Source organism: Xyrauchen texanus, chromosome 13, assembly GCF_025860055.1.
Source record: "Xyrauchen texanus isolate HMW12.3.18 chromosome 13, RBS_HiC_50CHRs, whole genome shotgun sequence".
Lineage (NCBI taxonomy): Eukaryota > Metazoa > Chordata > Actinopteri > Cypriniformes > Catostomidae > Xyrauchen > Xyrauchen texanus.
Window position 1 is genome coordinate 34,978,710 of NC_068288.1, and position 22,993 is coordinate 35,001,702.

General features: G+C 39.3%; 1 protein-coding gene across 4 annotated transcripts in view; it reads left to right on the forward strand.

Moving 5' to 3' along the window:
• srgap3 (SLIT-ROBO Rho GTPase activating protein 3) overlaps nt 1-22,993 on the forward strand; it is a 122,205-nt gene that overhangs the window by 14,146 nt on the left and 85,066 nt on the right. For all 4 annotated transcript variants that reach the window (XM_052140572.1, XM_052140574.1, XM_052140576.1 and 1 more), the window contains exons 2-3: nt 9,942-10,119; nt 22,527-22,689. In XM_052140572.1, the coding sequence (XP_051996532.1) occupies nt 9,942-10,119; nt 22,527-22,689 (341 nt within the window). The remainder of the gene's footprint in view (nt 1-9,941; nt 10,120-22,526; nt 22,690-22,993) is intronic.

Genomic DNA, 22,993 nt, shown 5'->3' on the forward strand with positions numbered 1-22,993 from the left:
TACATGCCCACACCCATGGCAGTGGATTCACCAGCCTGTGTGGGAGAGCGGAGAGGGTTAGGGAAAACTGCCAAGTTGAAAGGTCCACGGGACAGAGGTCATAATTTCCCATTTCCGGGGAATCAGAATAGGACAAGGGGGAGGGAGGTGAGAGAGGGAGGGAGAGAGAAAGAGAAGAATAGGGCTCGCTGGCCCCCAGGGAATCAGAATAGGACAAGGGGGAGGGAGGTGAGAGAGGGAGAGAGAGAGAAAGAGAAGAATAGGGCTCGCCGGCCCCCAAATACGCTGCCATATGGTCCTCAGCCAGCTTGACTGACTCATTCAGTGATGCCGGTTGGTGGCACTGGACCCACTCTGCTGCCTTTTTTGGTAGCCGTCTGACGGAAATGGGCAGCTAAGCTCGCGGAGTGTCAGCGAGCGGAAGAGTTTGCGATGTTGCTCTGGGCTTTGGCTGGCCTGTTGCATGATGGCTTTCTTCAGGTCTTCATACACCAGGAGGTTGGACTCAGGAAGTTGTTGGGCCATGAGTTGGACTTCACTGGATAACAGCAGCAGGAGGCGGGCCACCCACTGAGTGCTGGGCCTGTTCCATGCTGCAGCCATCCGCTCGAAGAGCTTAAGGAATGTCTATGGGTTGTCCTGTGGTTCCATCTTTGCCAGCATGACGTGGGGCATGGCCATAGTTGGGTCAAGGTTTGTGGCTGAAGACCTCTCCTGGTGTACCAATCTCCGTAGCACCTGCCTGTCCTTTTCTTAACCCTGGAAGAGAACCTGGAACTGCTACTCCTGTTCCATATGCAGCTTGGTGGATGCTTGAATAGTTCGGCCAGCGGCGAGGGCCATGATGATGGTTTCTTCCTCCTAATCCCAGGTTTCAGCACCACTGTGACAGATCTCTAGCTTTCTTGTAAAGGAGGAAGCGAGGGCCGGGTAAACTGTCCAACGTAAGTCTTTTATTTGAGACACTTTTCAGTGCAATACAACAAGGTATGCGTTTTAGCACAGCAAATAAACGCACACCTAAACACTGTTGTGTGAGTCTCTCTCTTCTCCCCTCTGGCAGTCAGGAATACCCATTTATCCCTCTCCATATCTCACTGCATCCCAATAGCTTTTAGAGATAATTTTCCACAGGTGTCAATCCTTACAGCTCTTCCTCTCCCGGTCTCGCCCTCCACAGACGCCACTCAGCAATGCCCCCTTCTCCACATATAGCTTTTCAATGTCTCCTCAGTTACATTATTAAATGGACACTGTTAGTATGTATCGAAAAACACAGCAGCATAGTTTAGTTTAAGTTTAATGTTCATAAATGTATGTATTTAAACCCATTTTTCAAGGCAATTTGTGAATCGGCCTCTTAGTTCCTCTTTGAAGACTAATGATCATTTAAAGCCAGACCGATGAAGCTTGGGAGCTAAATTTCTGAGGTTGTCAGAATTCTTAAGAACCATATTTATCGTATCCTGAATCATTCCATTTTGGTAAATTGCCCCACTATGCTATACTGCCTGTATAGCACAGTGTAGAACCATATGTCATGCTACATATCCTTTCTGTTTTACTCCAAATGTTAGGAAATGGTATAACCTATTCATTTACCCAGGTACCAAGAGACAAGGAGTGTCCTGTTTTGTTTTTTTTTTCATGGTTTTTTGTTTGTTGTATTTTGTGTGTGTGTTTTGTTAGCTTGTTTTTTTAACCGGCAACTGACATAATTGCAGATGAACACTGTAGTTGTTAAATTCTGTTGACCCAGGGAAAAAGTGAAGATGAAAATCACTGCCACATAAGAGGCAGCCAGGAACAAAAGAGGTCTTATGATTGTCTTGTCATGTTGCCTTGTGTAAATGTGCACGTGTCAACATCCCGGCGGCCTCCATCTCTCTCTTGTCGCTTTAGACCATTTCGCAGGAGAATAGCCCCGTTGCCGTAGAGACAGTCATTTTTCTCTGTGAGTGGGGCTGCCATAGAGACAGCTGTGATTGAAGGCACTGCTCTAAAAGGGACATCTCTTGAGTTCCCTAAAGAAGGCAGATCATGTAACATAGACACAGGATGCTGATGGTAATACTCCAGCCAGAGAGGAGAAATCAATGCGTTAAATGAATGGAAAGCTGGATGATGATTTTTATGTGTGTGTGTGTGTGTGTGTGTGCTCATGTATTTTGTGTGTGTGTGTTTTGAATTGTCTTCTTTGGACTAAAGTACAGAATTACATTATCTGCTTCCTGGACAGCGGTATTGTAGCCGTTTTGTCTCATGTACCCAATTTCAGTTAATTGATGTTCCAGGCACTTTGCATCAGCCTTATAGTGTAGATATTAAACAGACCATTTCCATGTTGAGATATGAAGGCATTTGAATGCATTCATGGCAGCCGAGGATATTTTTACCAGTCCATTATAAAATATAAACTTAAATCTGTGACCTTTTAAAGGGACTCTAAACTTCTGCTTGCCTGATGATGGACTACAGTACCACTCGAAAGATTGCTAAAGCTTAAATGTCTCGCATACTTATTTTGTCTGGAGTAATGGCCTTTTTCACAGGATAAATCTGTAACTTTCCATCCCAACTTGTATTGGATTAATCAGTTCAACTAATGGGCTCATTTGGTCAGGTTTTGCTGTCATTATTGAATGGGTGTTAATAGAACCAATGGGGGGGCTTTATCAGATTCAGTTTGAAGTTAATTTCCTGTGGCGTGCGTTATGTAATCGTCAGTGTGAACTCTGCAAAAGTGCTGTAGTGGACTTGCTTTACAGATGGTTGGAGAAATGGGGTGTTGCGAGCGACAGAGAGGCAGAGCATGAACAAGGAAGTGAGAGAGACCAAATACTTTCTGCCAAAGATTTAAATATTGTTCAGCATTGACCCCTGCTTAACTTGTGACTGCTGCTCATACATTTTGCAGTTGGGCTTCTATTGGTAACTGTGCGCAATGATTGGGAAAAATGCTGATTCAGCTGCTGTTACATGCTGCATGTTTAATGGTATTGGTGAAGAATTGCTGAATAATATTTATACAGTATATAAATATATAATATTTATACATAGTTATACAGTTATAAAACAAAGTATTTCCAAGGTGTATGTATGTAGTTAAAGTAACTATTTAAAGGAACTATGCCATCAGTTTTGAGTCAGAGGTCAAAAGATCACTGTTGTTAAATGCTAAGATTAGTGATTTTTAATTTTTTTAAAGGTATTATCCTCATAGAAGACATTTAAGGCCCAAATTATGTTATAATGGGCAACACAGGCTGAAAGATCCAGGTATGGTTTTCTGTGTTGATTTCACTTACAAAGAAGTATAAATATCATAGGTTTTTTAACATTATACCATTCTAATATTGTGTTTATAGGAAATGTAATGGTAATATCATGGCATTTTTGAAGCACCTTGGAGTACCATGTAAATACTATAATATATGATTATGATAGACATACAGTACCGTCCTGAATATCAAAGTTCTATGGTTTGTTTTGGATCTAGTACCATAATACCATGCTTTTTAATGCCATGGTGTTCTTTGAAGGACTTTGGAGCTAACGTTTACTGTTGTCTTTAAACCTGAGGTTTTTTATTGATAACGTCTCATTTCCTCATTAAATCATTCACTCCTCACTAACTGAGATAACTTAAAATGTAGTTAATTTTTCACCATATTTTTACTTTTTAAGTTTCAGGGTCTCATGCCAAAGATCCAATGACTCTGTAGAACTTAGAATTGACCTCAGACATGGATATTATTTCATCTGAATCCCAGAGTGTTCATTTGGCAGTTGTGTATCCTAATGGAAAATATGTATTTAAGTAAAACTTTGGAGAGTGAGAAGCTTTTACACAACACAATTCACATAGCAAGATTTTGAATTATTTTAAGATTTGGTCATGTTGATAACCTGTGTCGAAAGGTACAGCAGGCCTAGGCTTTTTGGAGTGGCCCAGAGGGTTATGCTGATGACTCATCATGCCTTCATTAAATCCATCTTCCTGTATGGCATATCTGCTTGGTTTGGTAATTTGACAGTTACCCTCAGATCCCAGCTGAACCGTCTAGTGCACACCGCAATAAAGACGGGTGGTGTGAGTGACCACCCTTAACTTCAGTCCATATTTAACAAAACTGGCAAGGAAAATGACTTTGGACCCATCTCATGTGCTCTGTCAAGAATTTGAACTACTCCCATCTGATCTAAGTTTTGCAATCCAAGGTTTAGATACTATCGCTATAAGAACACTTTTGTCCCTTTGGCTACGAAACTGCTGAACTCTAAAATGAATGGCATGATTGTATGAATGTCATCAATGTGTTTGTCTTGTTACACAGTGACACATGTATGCTGAAAAAAATGTCCCTCATTGTGAAAAAGTATAAAGTAGGATGTAAAACCATTGCCATTTTAATTGGCTGTTTTGATGCAGCAATTTTTATATTTTGTCAAACTAAGAAGGTATTGGGGAACAAGTTAGTCCATTTGAGCCTTCTCCCAGTTCATCCATCAAATATTTTCACCTCTTCCGGAGCAACCAGTGGAATGGCTGGTTTCTAAGAACCACCTATCTTGTGGTATCATGAGATTACTTGATATAGTGATTCTTTAGCTGGTATAGTATCATAAGATATGATTATGCTATCGTGACAACCCTACTTGGAAGACCTTAAAATAATGCTTCCACATGCCTTTTAAAAAGACAGTGATGAACAGTCAATCAGTTGGATAATTAACACCCAAACCCATACTTTTTAACTTAAATATTTACTCTGACTACTTCTCAGAGTCCAAAGCTACTGTGCACCCTTTTCCAGCACTTTTACCATTGACACCGTTATGTCTGAGTCGCTGTGTATCTGAAGAGGATTTTTAATGTGTATAATGAGCATTAGACTGAGAGGTCAATGTATAAGTAGTACCCATGATAAAAAGATACATCCTTTAATCCATGCTAATAATATAATCATATCCAGTAGAGGATGTGGTGATTGAGTGGTAGAAAGTGGTAGAGAAAGATGTAGAGACATAAAGACAGTGTTATCTGGGTATATGAATTAATTGTACATGCAAAGACTGATAAACTGTGAGCTTTCAGTGTTATATGAAGTCTGTGTCACTGGTATTGTTTAGTGCTTTTCACTTGCTGGAACCATTTGGTATTGATTTAATTAGCTTGAATAGAGCCTGAATCTCCAAATCACCATTATTAAGAAGTGAATTGAATGAATTCTTGTGCAAATGTTGCTTGGAGTTTTAGCTTATTACTTGTTAAGACTGTGTGGTTTTTTGTCAGATGGTGTTGTATTTGAGAAGAACAAGTTTCTCATTGTATCATTAACACAACACTGACATCAGATTTTCTTGGCTGATTTGCGAATTTTACAGTGAACTAATTAGTGGTGCTAGCTTGATTTGGCAAACCTCTCTATTGCTATTGCTCATACTTTAGGGTTAGGTTTTTAAACAAACCCCTAAACAAACGTTTTAACTGGTCCTGCAACATTGGGGTTAAGAATGACATACTATGGAGGAAAGGTTGACTCTTTACCAACCCTTTTTGAAAACATCTGGTCTTTTTTTTTTATTTGGATTACAACAAACATTTCTGGAAGCTCTCTAATCCTCTATTTCTAGCCCCCCCGCATATAGGCTTAATTGAAGGTAAACCTTCAGAATGAAGATTTGATGTAATATATTTTAATGAAACAAAAACATTAAAAAGTTGTATTGGTTTGCTCTGTATGCTTGATTTAGTACATTAGCATACCAATCTAAAATAATCATTAAAGGAATCTTTAAGGAACCAGAACCATTAATTGGAATCAAATCATTACCAGAATTGTTAAAATTCTGTATTATTCCCATTCCTAGGAGTCTGAGAGAATTTTTGAAAGAAAAGGATATTAACATGGCCAGGGATTGGTTGACCTTTTCTTTCAATTTGTATTAAGGTACCTTAAAATAGGGCCCACAAGGGGTTTAACCACAAATAGTGAATGCAGACAAGAGTTCTTGGCTTCAAAAGAGCCATCTTTGGTGGTTAACCAGAGCTTGTAATGCTGCACTGTGGCTAGCCATTCATGCAAAATATTACAGGAAAACAGATCGCACTCCTTTTTCAACATTGCTGCAGTCTTTGCCGTAAAACAAAATGGTTCATTCTTTCTTGTAGCTCAGACGTGTTGTTATATGAGATCTACAACAGCAGTGGTTCTAAACTGGTTTTGCCTCAGCTGCTAGATTTTACATTGGACATCAGGTGGCAACCCAAGTTTCGAGTCCCCCTTAGTCGAGTCTGAGTCAAGAAAACACCTTAAATTAAGAAAACCCTTAGTGACAATTCACGTACAATGATAGCTAGGGGGTTTTCTTAACTCAAGATGTTCCATGCAACTGGGTCATGATCTTTAACAAATCAAGTTTGAGTCAAGTCCAAAGAGGGCCAAGTTGGACTCAACATCGAGTTGTATGTGTTAATCTGTTCATAAATCTGAATTTAAATTACAACTGTAAACTCAACACTAAGCCATTAAATCAATATTTTATGCATATTTTAACCTTTAAAACTAAGAAAAACAATGTATCAATATCAGGGTTGCTATCCATTTATGGATATAGTTGGACTTGAGACCATAAAATCCAAGTCCAAATTGTGTACAACACAATACCAAAATTGTAGAAAAGTAACAAAAATGCCCATAAAACCTTTATGAAAATGTGTAATATTAAAATACAGTAGTTGGCTAACCATTATGTAAACTTAATAACATGACAAAGGCTGAATGGCCTATTTTTTATTTTTTTTTAAATGCTTAATAGCAGAATTGTGATTTACCAACAACACTGGAACAAATGATGTTTTAGCTATAGTCATACTTGAGATACAAATGTGCAAAGTACCATAGATTTTAAGGACACATTGCCAATTAGAAAGCTATCTGACCTACATTTACATTGATAGATTTAGCTGATTGGGCTGATCAATAAAACCTCTATTTATTGCGATACAACAATCTGCAATATCGATAAGCTTTTGAGTAATTTTTGATATTTTGCCTAGATGATCAGGTGCTTGTCACTAAAAACGCAAGCAGTTCGGCTTTCTCAGACCTAATGAAGTTGCTAACATTAGCTGCCTTGCTAGATTAGGCAATGCTGGTCAGTGTGGTCCGGGTCTGGACCCCAGATTGATTCCATCTGGACCGCAAGGCTTTATGATGACTGTTGCGCCCTCTCACCATCTCTAGTGAGCAGCCTGACAAAACAACAGTGCTGTGTACACCAGCTTTAATCTTTCTGCCCTGTATTCTTGAATATTTTTCTCTAGCACCAAACACGCTTCATTTATACAATGTCGCGCTCCGTGCGCGACTTCTGACACTTTTCCACACATGTGAGTAGACATAAGGTGCTGCTTAAATTAAAGTTGTTCCAAAGCTCCCTTAGACCGTAATGTTTTTTCCTTCTGAATTTAGCTTTATTAATCAGCATGTTACCAGCCTTTAATAACAAACAAATAGATTTCTGTTCTAATTTTGTGAAAATTAATCGGATGTCAAATGATAATTTTTTCTTTCAACCTGGAAATTTAAAAAATTAGGGCAATGTATGAATGTAAATCATCATAAATATAGATATCAGACGATATAAAAATGTTATGATATTCTTGGCTATATCGCCCAGCCCTATTAGACGCCCAGACGCTTTTATCCAAAGCAAATTATAAAATGAGGAAGGATACAACATAAGCCATTCATCATTCTACACAGTATATGTTAATAGCATTTTATTATTTTCTTTTAGAATTCTTTTCCCTGCTCCACACAAGCTTGTCAGAACAGACCAATGAACCATTTTTTAAAAAATAAAAAATTTCAACACCAGTTTAGCACCACAGAAAGCAGTTGATACAACCAGAGAGGTTTAGTGTTTAGGCATTGCTACATATTAGCAACAGATCTGAATTTTCAACCCAAGCTGCTTTATCCAATGACAGGCCGCTAAGTAAATCAATATGGCAGTGGATTTCTTTTATTTCAAGTTACCGTGTAACCAAATTTTGTGTTTTGTTTATTTCAAATTAACAATCCCAAACATTATCAGAGTATTTCTCAGCATCAGGCTTAATTGACTGTGTCAAGCTTGATTTCTGTTTTCTAATTGTTCTGTTAACCTTAGTACAGGAAATGCAAATAATGGTACAGTCTCTCAAAGGAAGTCTTTGAAGCAATAGAGGCCCTTTTGAAATGACACTTGAAAGAAGCTTTTCTTTAACACAGTAGAAATGGCTTGCACAAGGGACATGGCTGTCTGTACAACTAACATGTACCTTGCTGTCATGCTAGTAGAATTCACATGTTCCACTTTTTTTTTGTTTTTGTTAAAAGTCCATTGTTTGCTCTCAAATATTTGTTTCTCTGAATGACAGTAGTGGCTACAAACAAAGGCGGCAACTGACTTCTTTTTAATGACTTTTCTTTGAGGAACTCTTGGATCAAGCTTTTTTTTAATTCTGCAGAACACAAACAAAGAATGTTTTAAGAATTTCTCTGCTCTGTAGGTCCATCCAATGCAAGTAAATGATGGCCTGAAGGTCGAAAAACCATAAAGTCAGCATAAAAGTAATCCTTATTACTCCAGTGGTTAATTTCATGTTTTCAGAAGCAATATGATAGGTGTGGGTGAGAAACAGATCAATATTTAAGTCTTTTTTTTAATTTATTTTTTTATGCTTTTTGGACCTTCCAAGTTCTGACCAACATTCAGTTGTATGTTTTATTAATATAGTTCAGGTTCCTAAAGAAACTTAACCTTACTATGATTTTACTACAAACACCATGATTCAAATATTGTTACTGTAGTAAAACCATGGTTTTTAAATAATGGTAAATCTGTTTGTTACCAAATACATTATTCTTACTTTTGGATTTCGTTTTCTGAACATGGCAAACACTGAACCGTACAGAATCCTTGACCCTAAAACTGTGATACCACTAACCGAACCATGAGAAATTTGAACCGTTACACTCCTAATGTTTAGCAACATTTTGACATCTTGCAGTTGTAGACTGTTATAGAAAATAATATTCAAAGTAATGTCATTGGTAGGTGATGTATTATCATTCACTAATTGATCCTTCGCTAAGATTTGCTCTGCTTGGTTACAGTCGTTTGCTCTGACAAGCTCCGCAAAACTTCCCATAGTTATGAATGGGAGATTGCCGTGAATGGTGTGGTTTTTGGCTAAATATTCTCACAAACGGAATGGGTATATTACTACGTGTGCTGGAATGAAGAGTGACATTTTAAAGAATATTAAATTACACACTAATTTGTTTGAAAACTGTGGAGACTGTGAATCAGAATTGAGGCAAACGATCATCACAGTCACGAAAAAAAGAGAAAAGTGTCATTAGATGACAACTCCTTATTTACAATCAACTTTCAGAGTAATGGCGGCGGGGCAACAGTTGCTAAGATGGAATTGATCAGAAATGTTTTTAAGACGGGGCTTAGATGAAAGGACTGCAAGCATCAACATCAACATGTTTTAACAATATATTTCATGTCTACTGCCTCCTGGTGAATTATCTATTCTCTCTTCAAGAAGTAGAAGACCTTGTCACATCATTTCCAAAATGGCCGCCTGATGCACATGTCTTTTTGTTGGAAAATAGTTGGTGATTTTATAACAGCAAGTGACAGCAAAAATAGCATTTATATTCTTACATGTATTTAAAAATGAATATTTACTGGAATGAGGGAACTTATGCTTGCTTAATATTTTGTACATTTATATAGAATATTATGTTAATGTGTGTATCTCTGAAATAGTGAAAAAGTTAATATGTATGAATATATATGAATAATTTTACATATAGAGAATTGTGCTGAATGTCCATCTTATGTGTTTACTGTATGTCTACTCTGTCGTTTAGAGATCAGGAATCAACTGGTCGAGCAGTTTAAGTGTCTGGAGCAGCAGTCAGATGCTCGGATCCAGCTGCTGCAGGACTTACAGGAATTTTTCAGGCGCAAGGCCGAGATTCAACTGGAGTATTCTCGCAGTCTGGAGAAACTGGCCGAGAGGTTCTCTTCAAAGATTCGTGGCCCAAGGTGAGGCTTGTTGATATGTCTGTTTGCAAGTAGGGCTCAATATTAATGATGGCCCTGTGGCCAGTTTGAGATTTTGGGGGACGGAGCAGCCTGTACTGTGTTTTGACTACATCCTATGTTCGTCAGCCATGTACATGTTTTTCTGCCATGCAAACTTAAACATTTCGATTTTTGTGATGTATTGAACGATGCTGTTGAATTCTGCTTATTTACATACAGTATATCACCAAGGTAACAGTATCTAATGTTGGCTAACGTCTTGGAGGCATATGTTAGAATGGTTTGAAAATTATAATTAGTAATGTTTTAGAAATGTTGCTAAAAATATCTCTAATATCTAATATCTCATTTATCCTAAATGTGAAAATGTTGGCAGGCCAAGTAAAAACCCAGCCCTGGCATGTGCGTTTGAGTGTGCATATCCTTAATTGTTCATGCCAGATTATTTCTTCTCTTCATTTCTCAGTCTGTTTCACCCTTTGTCTTGGTACTTGTGCTATCAGAGCAGAAATAACTGCTGGTGAATTTCAAATCTCTCCCTGCTGCTGGATGTATTCGTCCTTCACACAGGGTTTGCTCCTCTCTTTACACTACAAAACTTTTAAGAAGTTGTTAAAGACCCATAGGCATAAGGATGTTAACTTTAGATGTTCATTTAAATTAAATGCTGCTTGTGATTAATTATTACCTCAATAGAAAACTTGCTTTGCTTTGTGCTATTCCAAGACATCCAGTTCATTCTCCAAAACCAATTTCTTGACCAATTCATCTTCAAACCAATTACATCTTACTGTGTTTCCTTCAATCAAAGTCCCTGAGGCAACTCAGTCCATTTGGAAGCCATCTTAGCAGTGCCATCCGGTGGCTATTTTCTATCTAGGTAATAGGCCTTCAAGTACAGATCTACTTGAATGGGGAAAGACCAACATCTCAATTTCCACTGCTTGTCAAGCTTATGTTTCAATAACACAAAAAATATGATATGAATCTCTAAACAACAGAGTAGACATACAGCTAAAATCTAGCTAAATATTTTTTTCTTTTAGATTCAACTTGCTAATGTGCTTTTCTTAAGCAATAAGACAAAGCAGTTACTTTACCAGAGGATAGACTCTATTAGCTGAACGTCAACACGTTTGCATTAAATAGCATATTGAGCATTGCAATTTCTCTCAGTAATGTTCTACAAATGATCTGTCTCCTATTCATGATATCTCTGCTTTCATGCATGAGATGAGACTCTCTGTTGCAGTGGCATCAAGCCAACAATGGATTGGAAGTCTGCAGTAAAACATCTGCTTACAAGACTTTATTTGTTCACAGTAGGCTGTGCAAATGGACTGGCGGTCCAGGAGTAGGTATACAGTATAGGGGTATATGCGCAACATGGATTTCACTGTTGCACAACCACATTTTGTGGTTTAAAAATCACTTTGATCACGTAGCGACTGGCTTTTCCAGAGTGGAAATTTGCCATCAAAATGTCAGCGCTCCTTGGTCAAAACAACACAGAAACACTTCAAAATTAAAGGTACATTTTATAGGAATAAAGTATGACAGAAATATATCACTACTGTAAAGTTATGTAATAGTCAATGTAATACTACTACTACTACTACTACTACTAATAATAATAATACAAAATCAGTAGTAAATGCATTATACTTAAGCAGTATCTAACATCTGTGATGATCTGTGATGCAGCTCTTTATTTGACAAAATATAACTCCAATGTTGTATTTTGGATTGTGCTGTGAGGTTCTGTACAACCCCTGGCAAAAATTATGGAATCGCCACACTTTGAGGATATTCACCCAGCTTTTTTACTTCATCACAAATAAAGAAATCACAGATATGACACAATTATGTTTGTTTAATATCTGAACAATCTGGCTTTGTGAAACATCTCTCAAACAAATAAAATTACTTGATCTTGAAAAAAAATATGCCATTCATTAAAATAGAGGAAAATATTATGGAATCACCTTGTAATTTGCATTTCTAAAACAAATACCCGCACAAGTCTAAAAATGCTAATTAGTCTGCAGTTAAAAGAGAGTGCTTACAGACCTTAACGAGCTGTTGGACTTGGTTAATTGAAAGGAAACATGGCCCCAACAAGGGAGTTGTCAATTGAAACAATGGAAAGGATTATAAAACTCATTCAAGAAGGAAATCCAACACTGAGTGTGGCAAAAGAAGTTTGTTGGCTCTATCTGAAATTTGGGCAAGGATAAACGAAATGGGAAGGTTATAAAAGGAGAACCTACTGGTAGACCAAGGAAGATGTCAAAGCGTCAAGATAGAAAACCCAAAGCAATATGCCTTGAAAATAGAAAATGTGCAACAAAATAAATGAAAAACAAATTGGTGGAAACTAAGTCAATGTTTGTGACAGAACAGTAAGAAATCGGCGGAATAAAATGGGATTAACATATAGAAAAGCCATACGAAAGCCAGCACTAACACCTAAACAGAAGAAAACAAGGCTACAGTGGGCTAAAGGGAAGCAATATTAATAGGTGATATTCAGTGATGAATCACGAATCTGCGCTGGCCAAGGCGATGATGCTGGAACTTTTGTCTGGTGCCGTTCAAATGAAACATATAAAGATGACTGCCTTAAGAAAAGAATCAAATTTCCCCAGTCATTTATGATATGTGGTTGCATGTCAAGTAAAGGACCAGGGGAGATAGCAATCATTACCTCAAAAATGAATGCACAGGTGTATATTAAAATTTGACACTTCTCATTTCATCGATAGAAAATAGGTTTAGTGATGAAGTAATTTTTCAGGATGATAATGCATCTTGCCACAGAGCAAAGAATGTTAAAGCTTTTCTTCAGGAAAGGCAGATCAACTCATTGATATGACCAGTCATTGCTTTGTCTGAGCTAGGCGACTAGTTAGTGCAAGGTACCCATGTATAAGGCATTATGTCCATTTGTATTCACAAATAGGCTAAATATATACAATAGTTGTGTCTCATTTCAAAGGCTCCATGCTAGCTAGGACACGTCCTTTGAAGGCTGCAGTATACTGAGCATCCTCCTTTAAACATGCATCGTTTAAACAAGGTGGCCTTCGTTGGACAAATGGAAACGGAACTTATCATGGTTGCTATGACAGCACGCCACTCTTTAACAATCACAAGAACTTTGAGTGAGAAGGGAACACTCAAGTGTGAGTGTCAATTTTAGGAGAGTTATAATGAAGAGTGAAAAGAAAATAGATTTTTCAGGTGTACTTTTAGTTTATAATACTTTATTTTAATTATATATTACTATAATTATGCATATTATATACTCTGCACCTGTTTACTGAGGTACTTCAACTTTACTTGCGTTTGAATGTCATATTTTCAGGTAAATTGGCATATTTTTTTTTTCCAGACAAATTATGTTAATTTCCATTAAAGCAAAGAATTTTGGTTTGTGAGTGCCCACGAAGGATACACCTCTTGCATCCTCCGAATTCCTTTGAAAGAAGGTTGCATTTGGAGTGTCCTACTCGCTTCTCTGAAATGAGACGGTCTCGAATGAGACCTCCGCCTCGGCTGACAAATGTGACCTCATGAGGATGCAGCCTTCGAAACGAGACATAGCTAGAATATAATTTTAACTTATCAAAATAATGTAGTTATTTTAGTATGTAAAATATATTACACCAATCAGCCACAGCATTAAAACCACCTGCCTAATTTTGTGTCGGTCCCCCATGTGCTGCAAAAACCGCACCAATCTGCATATCAGAATAGCATTCTTAGATGCTATTCTTTTCTCCACAATTGTACAGAGCGGTTATGAGTTACCATAGACTTTGTCACTCGTCAGTGAAGAGTACTATTTGCCAGTCCTGTCTGGTCCAGTGTAGGTGGGTTTGTGCCCATAGATGACGATGTTGGCGGTGATGTCTGTAAGGACCTGCCTACAAGCCTCTCTCAGCCTGTTATGGACATTTTGAGCACTGATAGATGGATTGTACGTTCCTGGTGTAATTCTGGCAGTTGTTGTTGCCATCCTGTACCTGTCCCGAGGTGTGAGATTCGGACAGCACCATCATTATTTTAAAAAAGTCCTTTTTGATCAACTAGACCGGCCCCATTTCCAGCAGCCATCACTCCAACACCTTATTCTTGAGTAATCATGCTAAATTGGGCATTTGGTACTAGAAAATCACTTGCCATTATATCAATCACAATTGAAAGCTATTTGGTTCTTTTAAATAAAGCTTAACATTGTATTTGTGTTTGTTTTTGCGTTTCCACAGTGTGCAATAGACTGGCATGTCTTATGGTCAATATTAGCTCAAAAATGGCAAAAAACTCTTTCTCTAGAAACTCGTCAGTCAATCATTGTTTTGAGGAATGAAGGCTATACAATGCTTGAAATTGCCAAAAAAAAACTGAAGATTTCATACTGCAGGGTTACACTACAGTCTTCAAAGATAATGGACAACTTTTTCTATCAAGGACAGAAAGAGATGTGGAAGGCCAGATGTACAACTACACTAGAGGATAAGTACATCAGAGTCTCTAGTTTGAGAAATAGATGCCTCACATGTCCTCAGCTGACAGCTTCATTGAATTCTACCCGTTCATCACCAGTTTCATGTAAAACAGTAAAGAGAAGACTCTGGGAAGAATTGCAAAGAAAAAGCCACTTTTGAAACTGAAAAAGAAAAGGTTAGATTGGGCAAAGAAACATAGATATTGGACAACAAATAAATGAAATAGAGTGTTATGGGATCAGTTAGACTGTAAGGTGTGTGTGAAGTGCCCGACAAACAGCCACATCAATGACAAAGGTGACATTTCACCCCATGCTTCCTGTAGCACGGGGTGAAATGTCACCTGAGTATCTGAACAAACTGACAGCTAGAATGCCAAGGATCTGCAAAGCTGTCATTGCTGCACGTGGAGGATTTTTTTGATGAGAACTCTTTAAAGTAGTTTAATTTAAGTTTTTTTCAAATTGTAATAGTAATTTTTCATGTTATTAATGTCCTTACTATTCATTGTGATCAGTTGAATGCCACTTTGGTGAATAAAAGTACCAATTTCTTTCCATAAAAGCAAAATCTGCACATTATTCAAAATGTTTGGCCGCCTGTGTGTATATAAAGATTGAATACCCATTTGCTCTGTTCTCTATTTTAGTTGGAAATGTCCCTTCATTCAAAATAAATAAATATATACATAAATAAAATTCACTACTAAAGCTTATGCACTTCTACACAGACCATGACATGTTTAGAGGAGATAAGAGTGTGTCTACAATAGTGGAATTAATGGCTGTATGTGTGTGTTTTTTCAAGCCATTAAATACTTCTCCCTATCTCCACAAAGCAGACTTATCATCCACGCTGAGTCTTACCAGTCACAACTTAAAGTCTGCGTGTGTATAAGAGTGTGTGCTTGCACATTTTGTGCTTTATTTCCACCTTGTTTCATACACTTATCTTGCCTCATTCCCAGGTCTGCATGTGTTGCTATTGCAGTCTTATTTGCTGCTGAGATTTGTAAGATACACAGTGCCTGAATACTAATCTAACCTGTTCTGCAGTTCTGTGCTGTCTCTATGCATTAAGACGGCTGTAGATTACCTGTGAAGTGTATATATGAATGAGGTATGGAGCTTCTGTATATTTACTTTGCAAGGTAGCCAAACTGATCATTTTTTGTTTATCTAAAATGACAGATAAGGCCATTACACACTCAGATTCATAAAGATGGGGAAATGCACCTTCGAGACATGATATTAGCGTGCCCTTTGTAAGGTGAAATGAAAGTGAATATGACTGACCTGTGTTTTGAAGCTCATGACCACACCCTCACATCCATATACCCCCACCGCCCGACTCAGGCTGGGTGAACCCTCTGGACTGCCACCCCCCCCAGACAGCCATCTGTGTCCCCGGTCTATGGAAATGGCTGGAGTGCAAGAGACCAACAGGTGATTGGACTATTGGAGTGGGCCGTGGTCCAAACAGAGGGTGAATGCTCATCCCAACAAATGGTAGTGGAGGGTGAGGACTGCCCACTTGATGGCCAGAAACTCCTATTTGTGGTACTGTACTCTATGGTGCTCTCATATAGAGCTTCCGACTAATGTACAGCACTGGGCACTCCTCCCCTCCACTACTTGGGACAGTTCAGCATCCAGCCCCCTGTCCGATGCATCCATCTGCAAAACATAAGGGAGAGAGAAATTAGGGGAATGCAGAAGCGACCCACCACAAAATGCAGCTTTTACCTGTGTGATGGCCCGTCGGCATGGCTTAGTCCACCTGGACCGGGTCTGGAGCTCCCTTTTTAGTGAGATCAGTCAGCAGGCTGGTGACGTCTGAATAATTAGTTACAAACCTATGATAATAGCCGGCCAGCCCCAAGATCTCTCACCTCCTTTTTGGTCTTAGCTCTTGGGTATGTCACAATCGCTGCGCTTTTTATCAATTTGTGGCCTCGCCTTCCCATGACCCAAGTAGCACCACAGATACCGTACCTCCACCTATCCAAATTTTGCACTTCTTTGGGATTGCTGTGAGTCTTGCTTATCACAGTGACCTCAGAATGGCCAATCATTACTGTAAATAATGATATCATCCAAATAAACAGCGGCATATGAAGCGTGCGGTCTGAGGACTATGTCCACAGACCCTGAAATGTAGCCGGGGCCCCAAACAAACCGAATGGAAGGGTTACAAATTGATGTAATCCAAACAGTGTGGAGAAGGCAGTTTTCTCTTGGAATATCGGCGTTAAGAGGATCTCTTTGTTAAGTCCGGTGTCGAGTAAAAGCGAGCCATACCTAACCGATCAAGCAGTTTGTCAATACGAGGCATTGGATACAAGTCAAATTTCGAAACCACGTTGACTTTTCTGTAATCCATACAGAATCGGACCAAGCATCCCTCTTAGGTACCAGAACCTCCAGGCTGGCCCAATCACTGTGGGATTCTTCTATTACCCCCATATCGAGCGTGGCCTTTAATTCTTCCCTTACTACCTGTTTCTTGTGTTCGGGTAAGCACTGGGAACGACTACATACCACTACAACAGCGATTGTTTCATTGTGATGTTCTATGAAGTTAGTGCAGCCGGGGAGAGGCGAGAACACGTTAGAGAAATTTTTTTGCAATCTGGCATCCTTCATATGTTGTGATTTGTGAGAGGTGGTCTCCACAAGGGACCAGAGTGAACCGATTGGCTTTTAGACTCAACCTCCGGACCAAGCTCCTCCCTCTCCGGAACAACCATCACCAAGGATACAGGGACTGGCTCTCTCCATGGCCTCTCCATATGCACTACCTCATTCGACTTCCCCAACTCGCAGTGTGACCTCAAAGGGCCCTTGCCACTTCAAGCAATTTAGAGCTTGTTGTGGGCAGCAATACAAGTACTTCATCTCCCTGTGCAAACTCTCGTAGACGAGCTCCCCTGTTATACAGTGAAGACTGACGTTCTTGAGCCTGTAGTTAATTTTCCTGTGATAGACGCCCCCAGTGTATGGAGTTTTGCTCCCCAATCTTGGCGAGCAACACACGGGGGTTCACTGCTGCCGGAATCACGGCGTGCTTCCCCTCCTGAGGCACCAAGCTTTGCAATGCCCTTCGGTGGTCCTCGCAAGAGAGCTTCAAAGTGCTGTTGCTGCTCCGCCCGAAGATGAAGGCCTGGTGTTGAGCCTGGTGGAGGCTGGTGAGGGATTGGAAAAATTCCTCCAGTGGCGAAGATGACTCCATTGCAGCGTACTCTACCTCCTTGTCCCGGGTTTCGGCAACAGTGTAGCAAAGGTTTGTGTTTGAATCAGATAAAAGAGGAGGCAGGAGCCGGTTTACACATTCCACATGAGTCACGCTTATTACAAAGAAAAACTCGCGTTTTAGCATGAACAAAACCAAAATACTGCTTTTCAGCATAAACGCAAAGGATCTTGCTTTTCAGCGTAATTACTCTCTATGTAATAGACACGCAGTCTTGGGTGTGTTCCACTCTCCCTCTTTTGGTGGACTGGGCCACCTTTTATCTCCCTCGACTCTCACTGTGAACATAGAAATGGTAATTAATCACAATTCATCTCAGGTGGATGTCCTTACGGCTTTCTCTCTCCCCAGACTGACCATGCCCTCACATCCACAGTAACTTTTTTCAAAGTTTCCTAGCTTAACCTGCAGAGATGTCTCTTCTCACAAAAGTATAAACACTGCCACTTTGTGGCAATTAAAACATTTATCTTTTGTTTGAGAATCCTGACCAGCGCAACAAAGCTACATTGGCACAACCACTGGCATGAAATTGGGGTTGGGATGTCTGTTTGATCACCAAGGGAAGACAGTGAGAGTGTTTAGGAAACCTATTTGAAAACAGTCATTATTTTTGCTGTTTCGTTTGGTGATGCAGATATTACTATACACAATTGACACTTTAACCTGTGAATTATTTAATCTAATTTATTTAATTGCTTAATGTGGTCATCAGTAATTGAAGCATACTAATGTAACTTTAGGACATTAAAAAGAGAAAATGTTTTGAGGCAAGATATATAGTTCTGGTGTAGGTTTTGCAATGAACGGACTGAATTTGCTGTAGCCTTTTGTACAGAAGCCTGAAATGAATCTGCCCTGCAGTACAATCCTGCTGAAATCCTCTCCTCGCATGGCAGCACCGGCTTTCCACCTCTGGCCTTCATTCACTCACTGCCAAACTTCTTGGCGAACGTGCCAAAGCCCTTGTGAATTGTGCGGGTTTAGAAAGTATATCTCAGACTTAAACGTTAAACTCTGTCAAAATGAAATATTCATTGCTGGTATAACACACACACACACACACACACACACACACACAACTCATAGCCTGATATGTGGCTAATAACATAAGATTAATAAGGTCACCATGAAAGTGCTTTGATCTAATTTTTGTCCTTCCATTTTCTATTCCAACTAAATTCTCTCTTCTCACTCTTCTCTTGCCCTCTCAGAGGACTGCAGCTGGGATCAGTCATACATTGGTGACCTCATTCTGCATGTTTGTGTATTGGGAGGTGTTGTTGGTTTGGGGGGGCTGCCGAAAGATGTGCAAATCACCATTGCAATGCATTGAAACTCATTTAATAGGCGGAAATGCATTTAAAGTGCCAGGTGTGCCGCTATTTCTCATTCCAATATATGGTTCTTTGATTTGGCTTTTTGATTCCTTCCTCTGCTTTTCTGCCAGGAGATAAGCTTGAGCAAGCCACTGCAGACTGGATTAAAAGCTCTTTGATAAAGCTGTATCGAGCTTGGCACATAAAAAAACAACACTTGAATGAGTATTGTGGCAGGCCTAGAGTAAGTGTAATATGTATGATTGTGTTTTATGGCTTGTGTTGCCATAATGAAGCAAAGTGATTTTGAATCCCACTCATACTTGCTGTGGGTGTTTTTAATGGCTTATTATGATTTCTTAGCATTGGATTACAGATCTTTAGATCACTTATGTCTTCTCAAGGAGGAAAAAGACAATGAAACACACTCAAATCCTATTTATCTATGCATATACTTGCTACATATGCACACTTGCCGTCTTCAGCACTTAATAATTTGTTGAAATATGAATATGTGCTTGTACCTACAGTCTGCCAAGCCAGCAACCTGCTCTGATTACATGCATATCTTTATAAAAATTATACAGTGGTGGTATAATGGCACAGTGATTTTGTGAGAAGGTTATACCATGGTTCTTTGATATGGTAAATGGTCTGCATTTATATAGCGCCTTTTTTATCCTTGGTGTTTGCCAAATCGCTTTACACTGTGTTCCCATTTTTTCCTCTCTCGCTCTCTCTCTCTCTCTCTCTCTCTCACTCACACACACACACACACACACACACACACACACACACACACACACACACACACACACACACACACACACACACACACAAAACATCACACTCATGCAAGCCTGCCTTTGGGAGCAACTTGGGGTTCAGTGTCTTGCTCAAGGACACTTCGGCATGTGGAGACATGCCAGGAATCGAACCGCCAACCCTGCGATTTATGGCCGACCTGCTCTACCACCTGAGCCATAGCCGTGGCATTCATGATATGTATGCACTGTGGTGCTGTATGATTACCATACTAATTTTCATAGTATTTACATGGTACCTCAAAGAATACCAGTATATGCCAAAAACATGGTATTAACATGGGACTTGCCCAAAATAATTAAAACATTGTATTACCATTGAACTTGTCCAAAACACATAGTACTAACATGGGATATGCCCATAAAAACATGGTATTACCATGTGGCATTTCCATTTAAAAACATGAAATTACCATGGGACATGCACAAAATACATGGTATTATGATGAAACATGTCCATTTAAAAACATTGTATTACCATGATACATTTGAGTTGGGAGGGTTGGGTGCTGGAACTTTATGGACCATGCGCAACACTGACGGATTAAGTCATTGTGCTCCAGAATGCGATCGGGGTCCGACTTGGGGTGGCAAAGCTAATTTTGCCCCATGCCACCCTTCTGGCCCCGCCCATGATGGTGTGCATAAAATCACACAGATACTGGTCAGGAGCTTCAGTTAATGTTCAAATCAACCATCAGAATGGGGAAAAATTTTATCGCCGTGATTTTGACCGTGGCATTATTGTTAGTGCCAGATGTGCTGCGAGTAATTCTGAAACTGCCGATCTCCTGGGATTATTACGCACAACAGTATCTAGGGCAGTGGTTCCCAACCCTGTTCCTGGAGGCCCCCCAACACTACACATTTTGGATATCTCCCTAATCAAACACACCTTATTCAATTCATTAGCTCGTTAGTAGAGACCACGACCTAAATTGGGTGTGTCAGATAAGGGATATACAAAATGTGCAGTGTTGGGGGGCTTCCAGGAACAGGGTTGGGATCCACTGCTCTAGATACTGTTTATTCAGAATGGTGCCAAATACAAAAGAATCAAGCAGCAGTTCTGTGGACGGAAATGCCTTGTTGATGAGAGAGGTCAACGGAGAATGGCCAGACTGGTTTGAGCTGACAGAGAAGCTAAATTAAATCAGATAACCACTTTATACAATTGTAGGGAGCAGAATAGCATCTCCGAATGCACAACACATCATACCTTGAGGCGGATAGGCTACATCAGTAGAAGACCACATTGCTCCGTGAGTGTATATCAAAGTACTATGATATTACCACCTGACACCATCAATATACTATAGGATGTTTTTGGTAACCTTATTACCCCACTGTTGAACGAATAGTGTTTGTTTGCATACGTTTCTTTTTTACAGTTTATCCCTATTTGAGGGCAGATTACAGGCTCAATAATGGTTACCATATGGAGCAGGGAGATATACATTCCACATTAGTGGCGATTAGCATTTCACTAACTCTCGCAAGAGGCCACACTTTGATGATCTCCCACTAGTTCGCACAATCTCTGAAGTAATTGCCTTTGATCCTCATGTCATTTATCCGAAACCTTGTTTATCTGCAACACTCTCAGCACGGATATTTATTTTCCACTCTCGGCTCTTTAGCTTATTGATTTGAGAGATGGGGCTTAGCGAAGAAGGTAGAGGTTAGTCCTGAACACAAGCTTAAGGTGTTTGAAAGCTGATTACCTTAAAGCTAGGATGATTTCTGACTCTGGGTCATTATTTTTTTAGCAGAGATCAGGCATTAAGCGATCAGGTACTGTGTGTAGTAGAGTGTGAAGGATGGATAAGGAATGAGTCTGTGTGTGTTTTGTCCTGATGTAGTCATTAATGGTGCTTGACAAGGTGATCATCGCGGTTACTATTGGTCATACATATTGTTAGGGATTTGAACAAACGTCACCTGTCCTTCACAGTGCTATGTGGATATGAATGATATCTAAAGTTATGTAGCATGTTGCTGGAGATTTTACTTTTTATAAGCAACCAGATTTACGATTTTTGCAACATTATAGCAACCATCCAGAACACCCAGCAATCACTTAGCAACACACCTAGGCCTCGCCCACACTAATGCATGTTTTTTTGCAAAAGCATTGATTTTGCTATGTTTATGCCGTTTGGTGAGGATGTGGACTTAAAATTTGTATCTCGTTTGTTAGATGAAAGTGGAAACTAGCAGGAACTTGGAACACATCGATGTTAACTGGCAGTCAACATGCTAACAGTGATTAAATATTAATACATTTGTCACATTCAAAACAAATGATCAAGTTACGTAAAAGTTATTTGGTCGGCATAGGGGAAAAACTTTTGGTAAGATGAGATGTTACATGGTTGTTATATGGAGAAGCAACCAAACATTGTAGAGAGGAAAGAAGTGATTGCAATACAAATCATTTGAGTAAGCCAACTAACAGTGTTTAACATTTATTTTTCCATTTTCATTCTCTGGCTCTCCAGGAAAGAACAGCACCTTCTCTCTTCAGTAAACTGTTGGTATCTGGTTTTGAATCAGACACGAAGAGAAAGCAGAGATCATGCCACACTTAATGACATCTACTTGAACAATGTCATCGTTCGCCTGGCTCAGATCAGCGAGGATGTCATTCGGCTCTTCAAAAAGGTCTGTGTCTGAACTTTTACACCTTATTTTTCTTCTCACTTCTAACAACACTTTTGTTTCTAATAAACTCATATTCCCCATGTATCTCAAATGTCATTTGCACTTGCACATATTCAAGTTTGGCATGTTACGATCTGTTACGAAATACACAACAACCAATGTTTTTTGCGTCATTGACATCAAAACTTGCACTATGCATTCTGACATGCCATAGGTGAATAAGATTGATGCTAATGATATATGTGAGCATATTTATATGTCAATTAAGAGCATTGTGTCATATTAACTACTTTTAAGGGGCTTT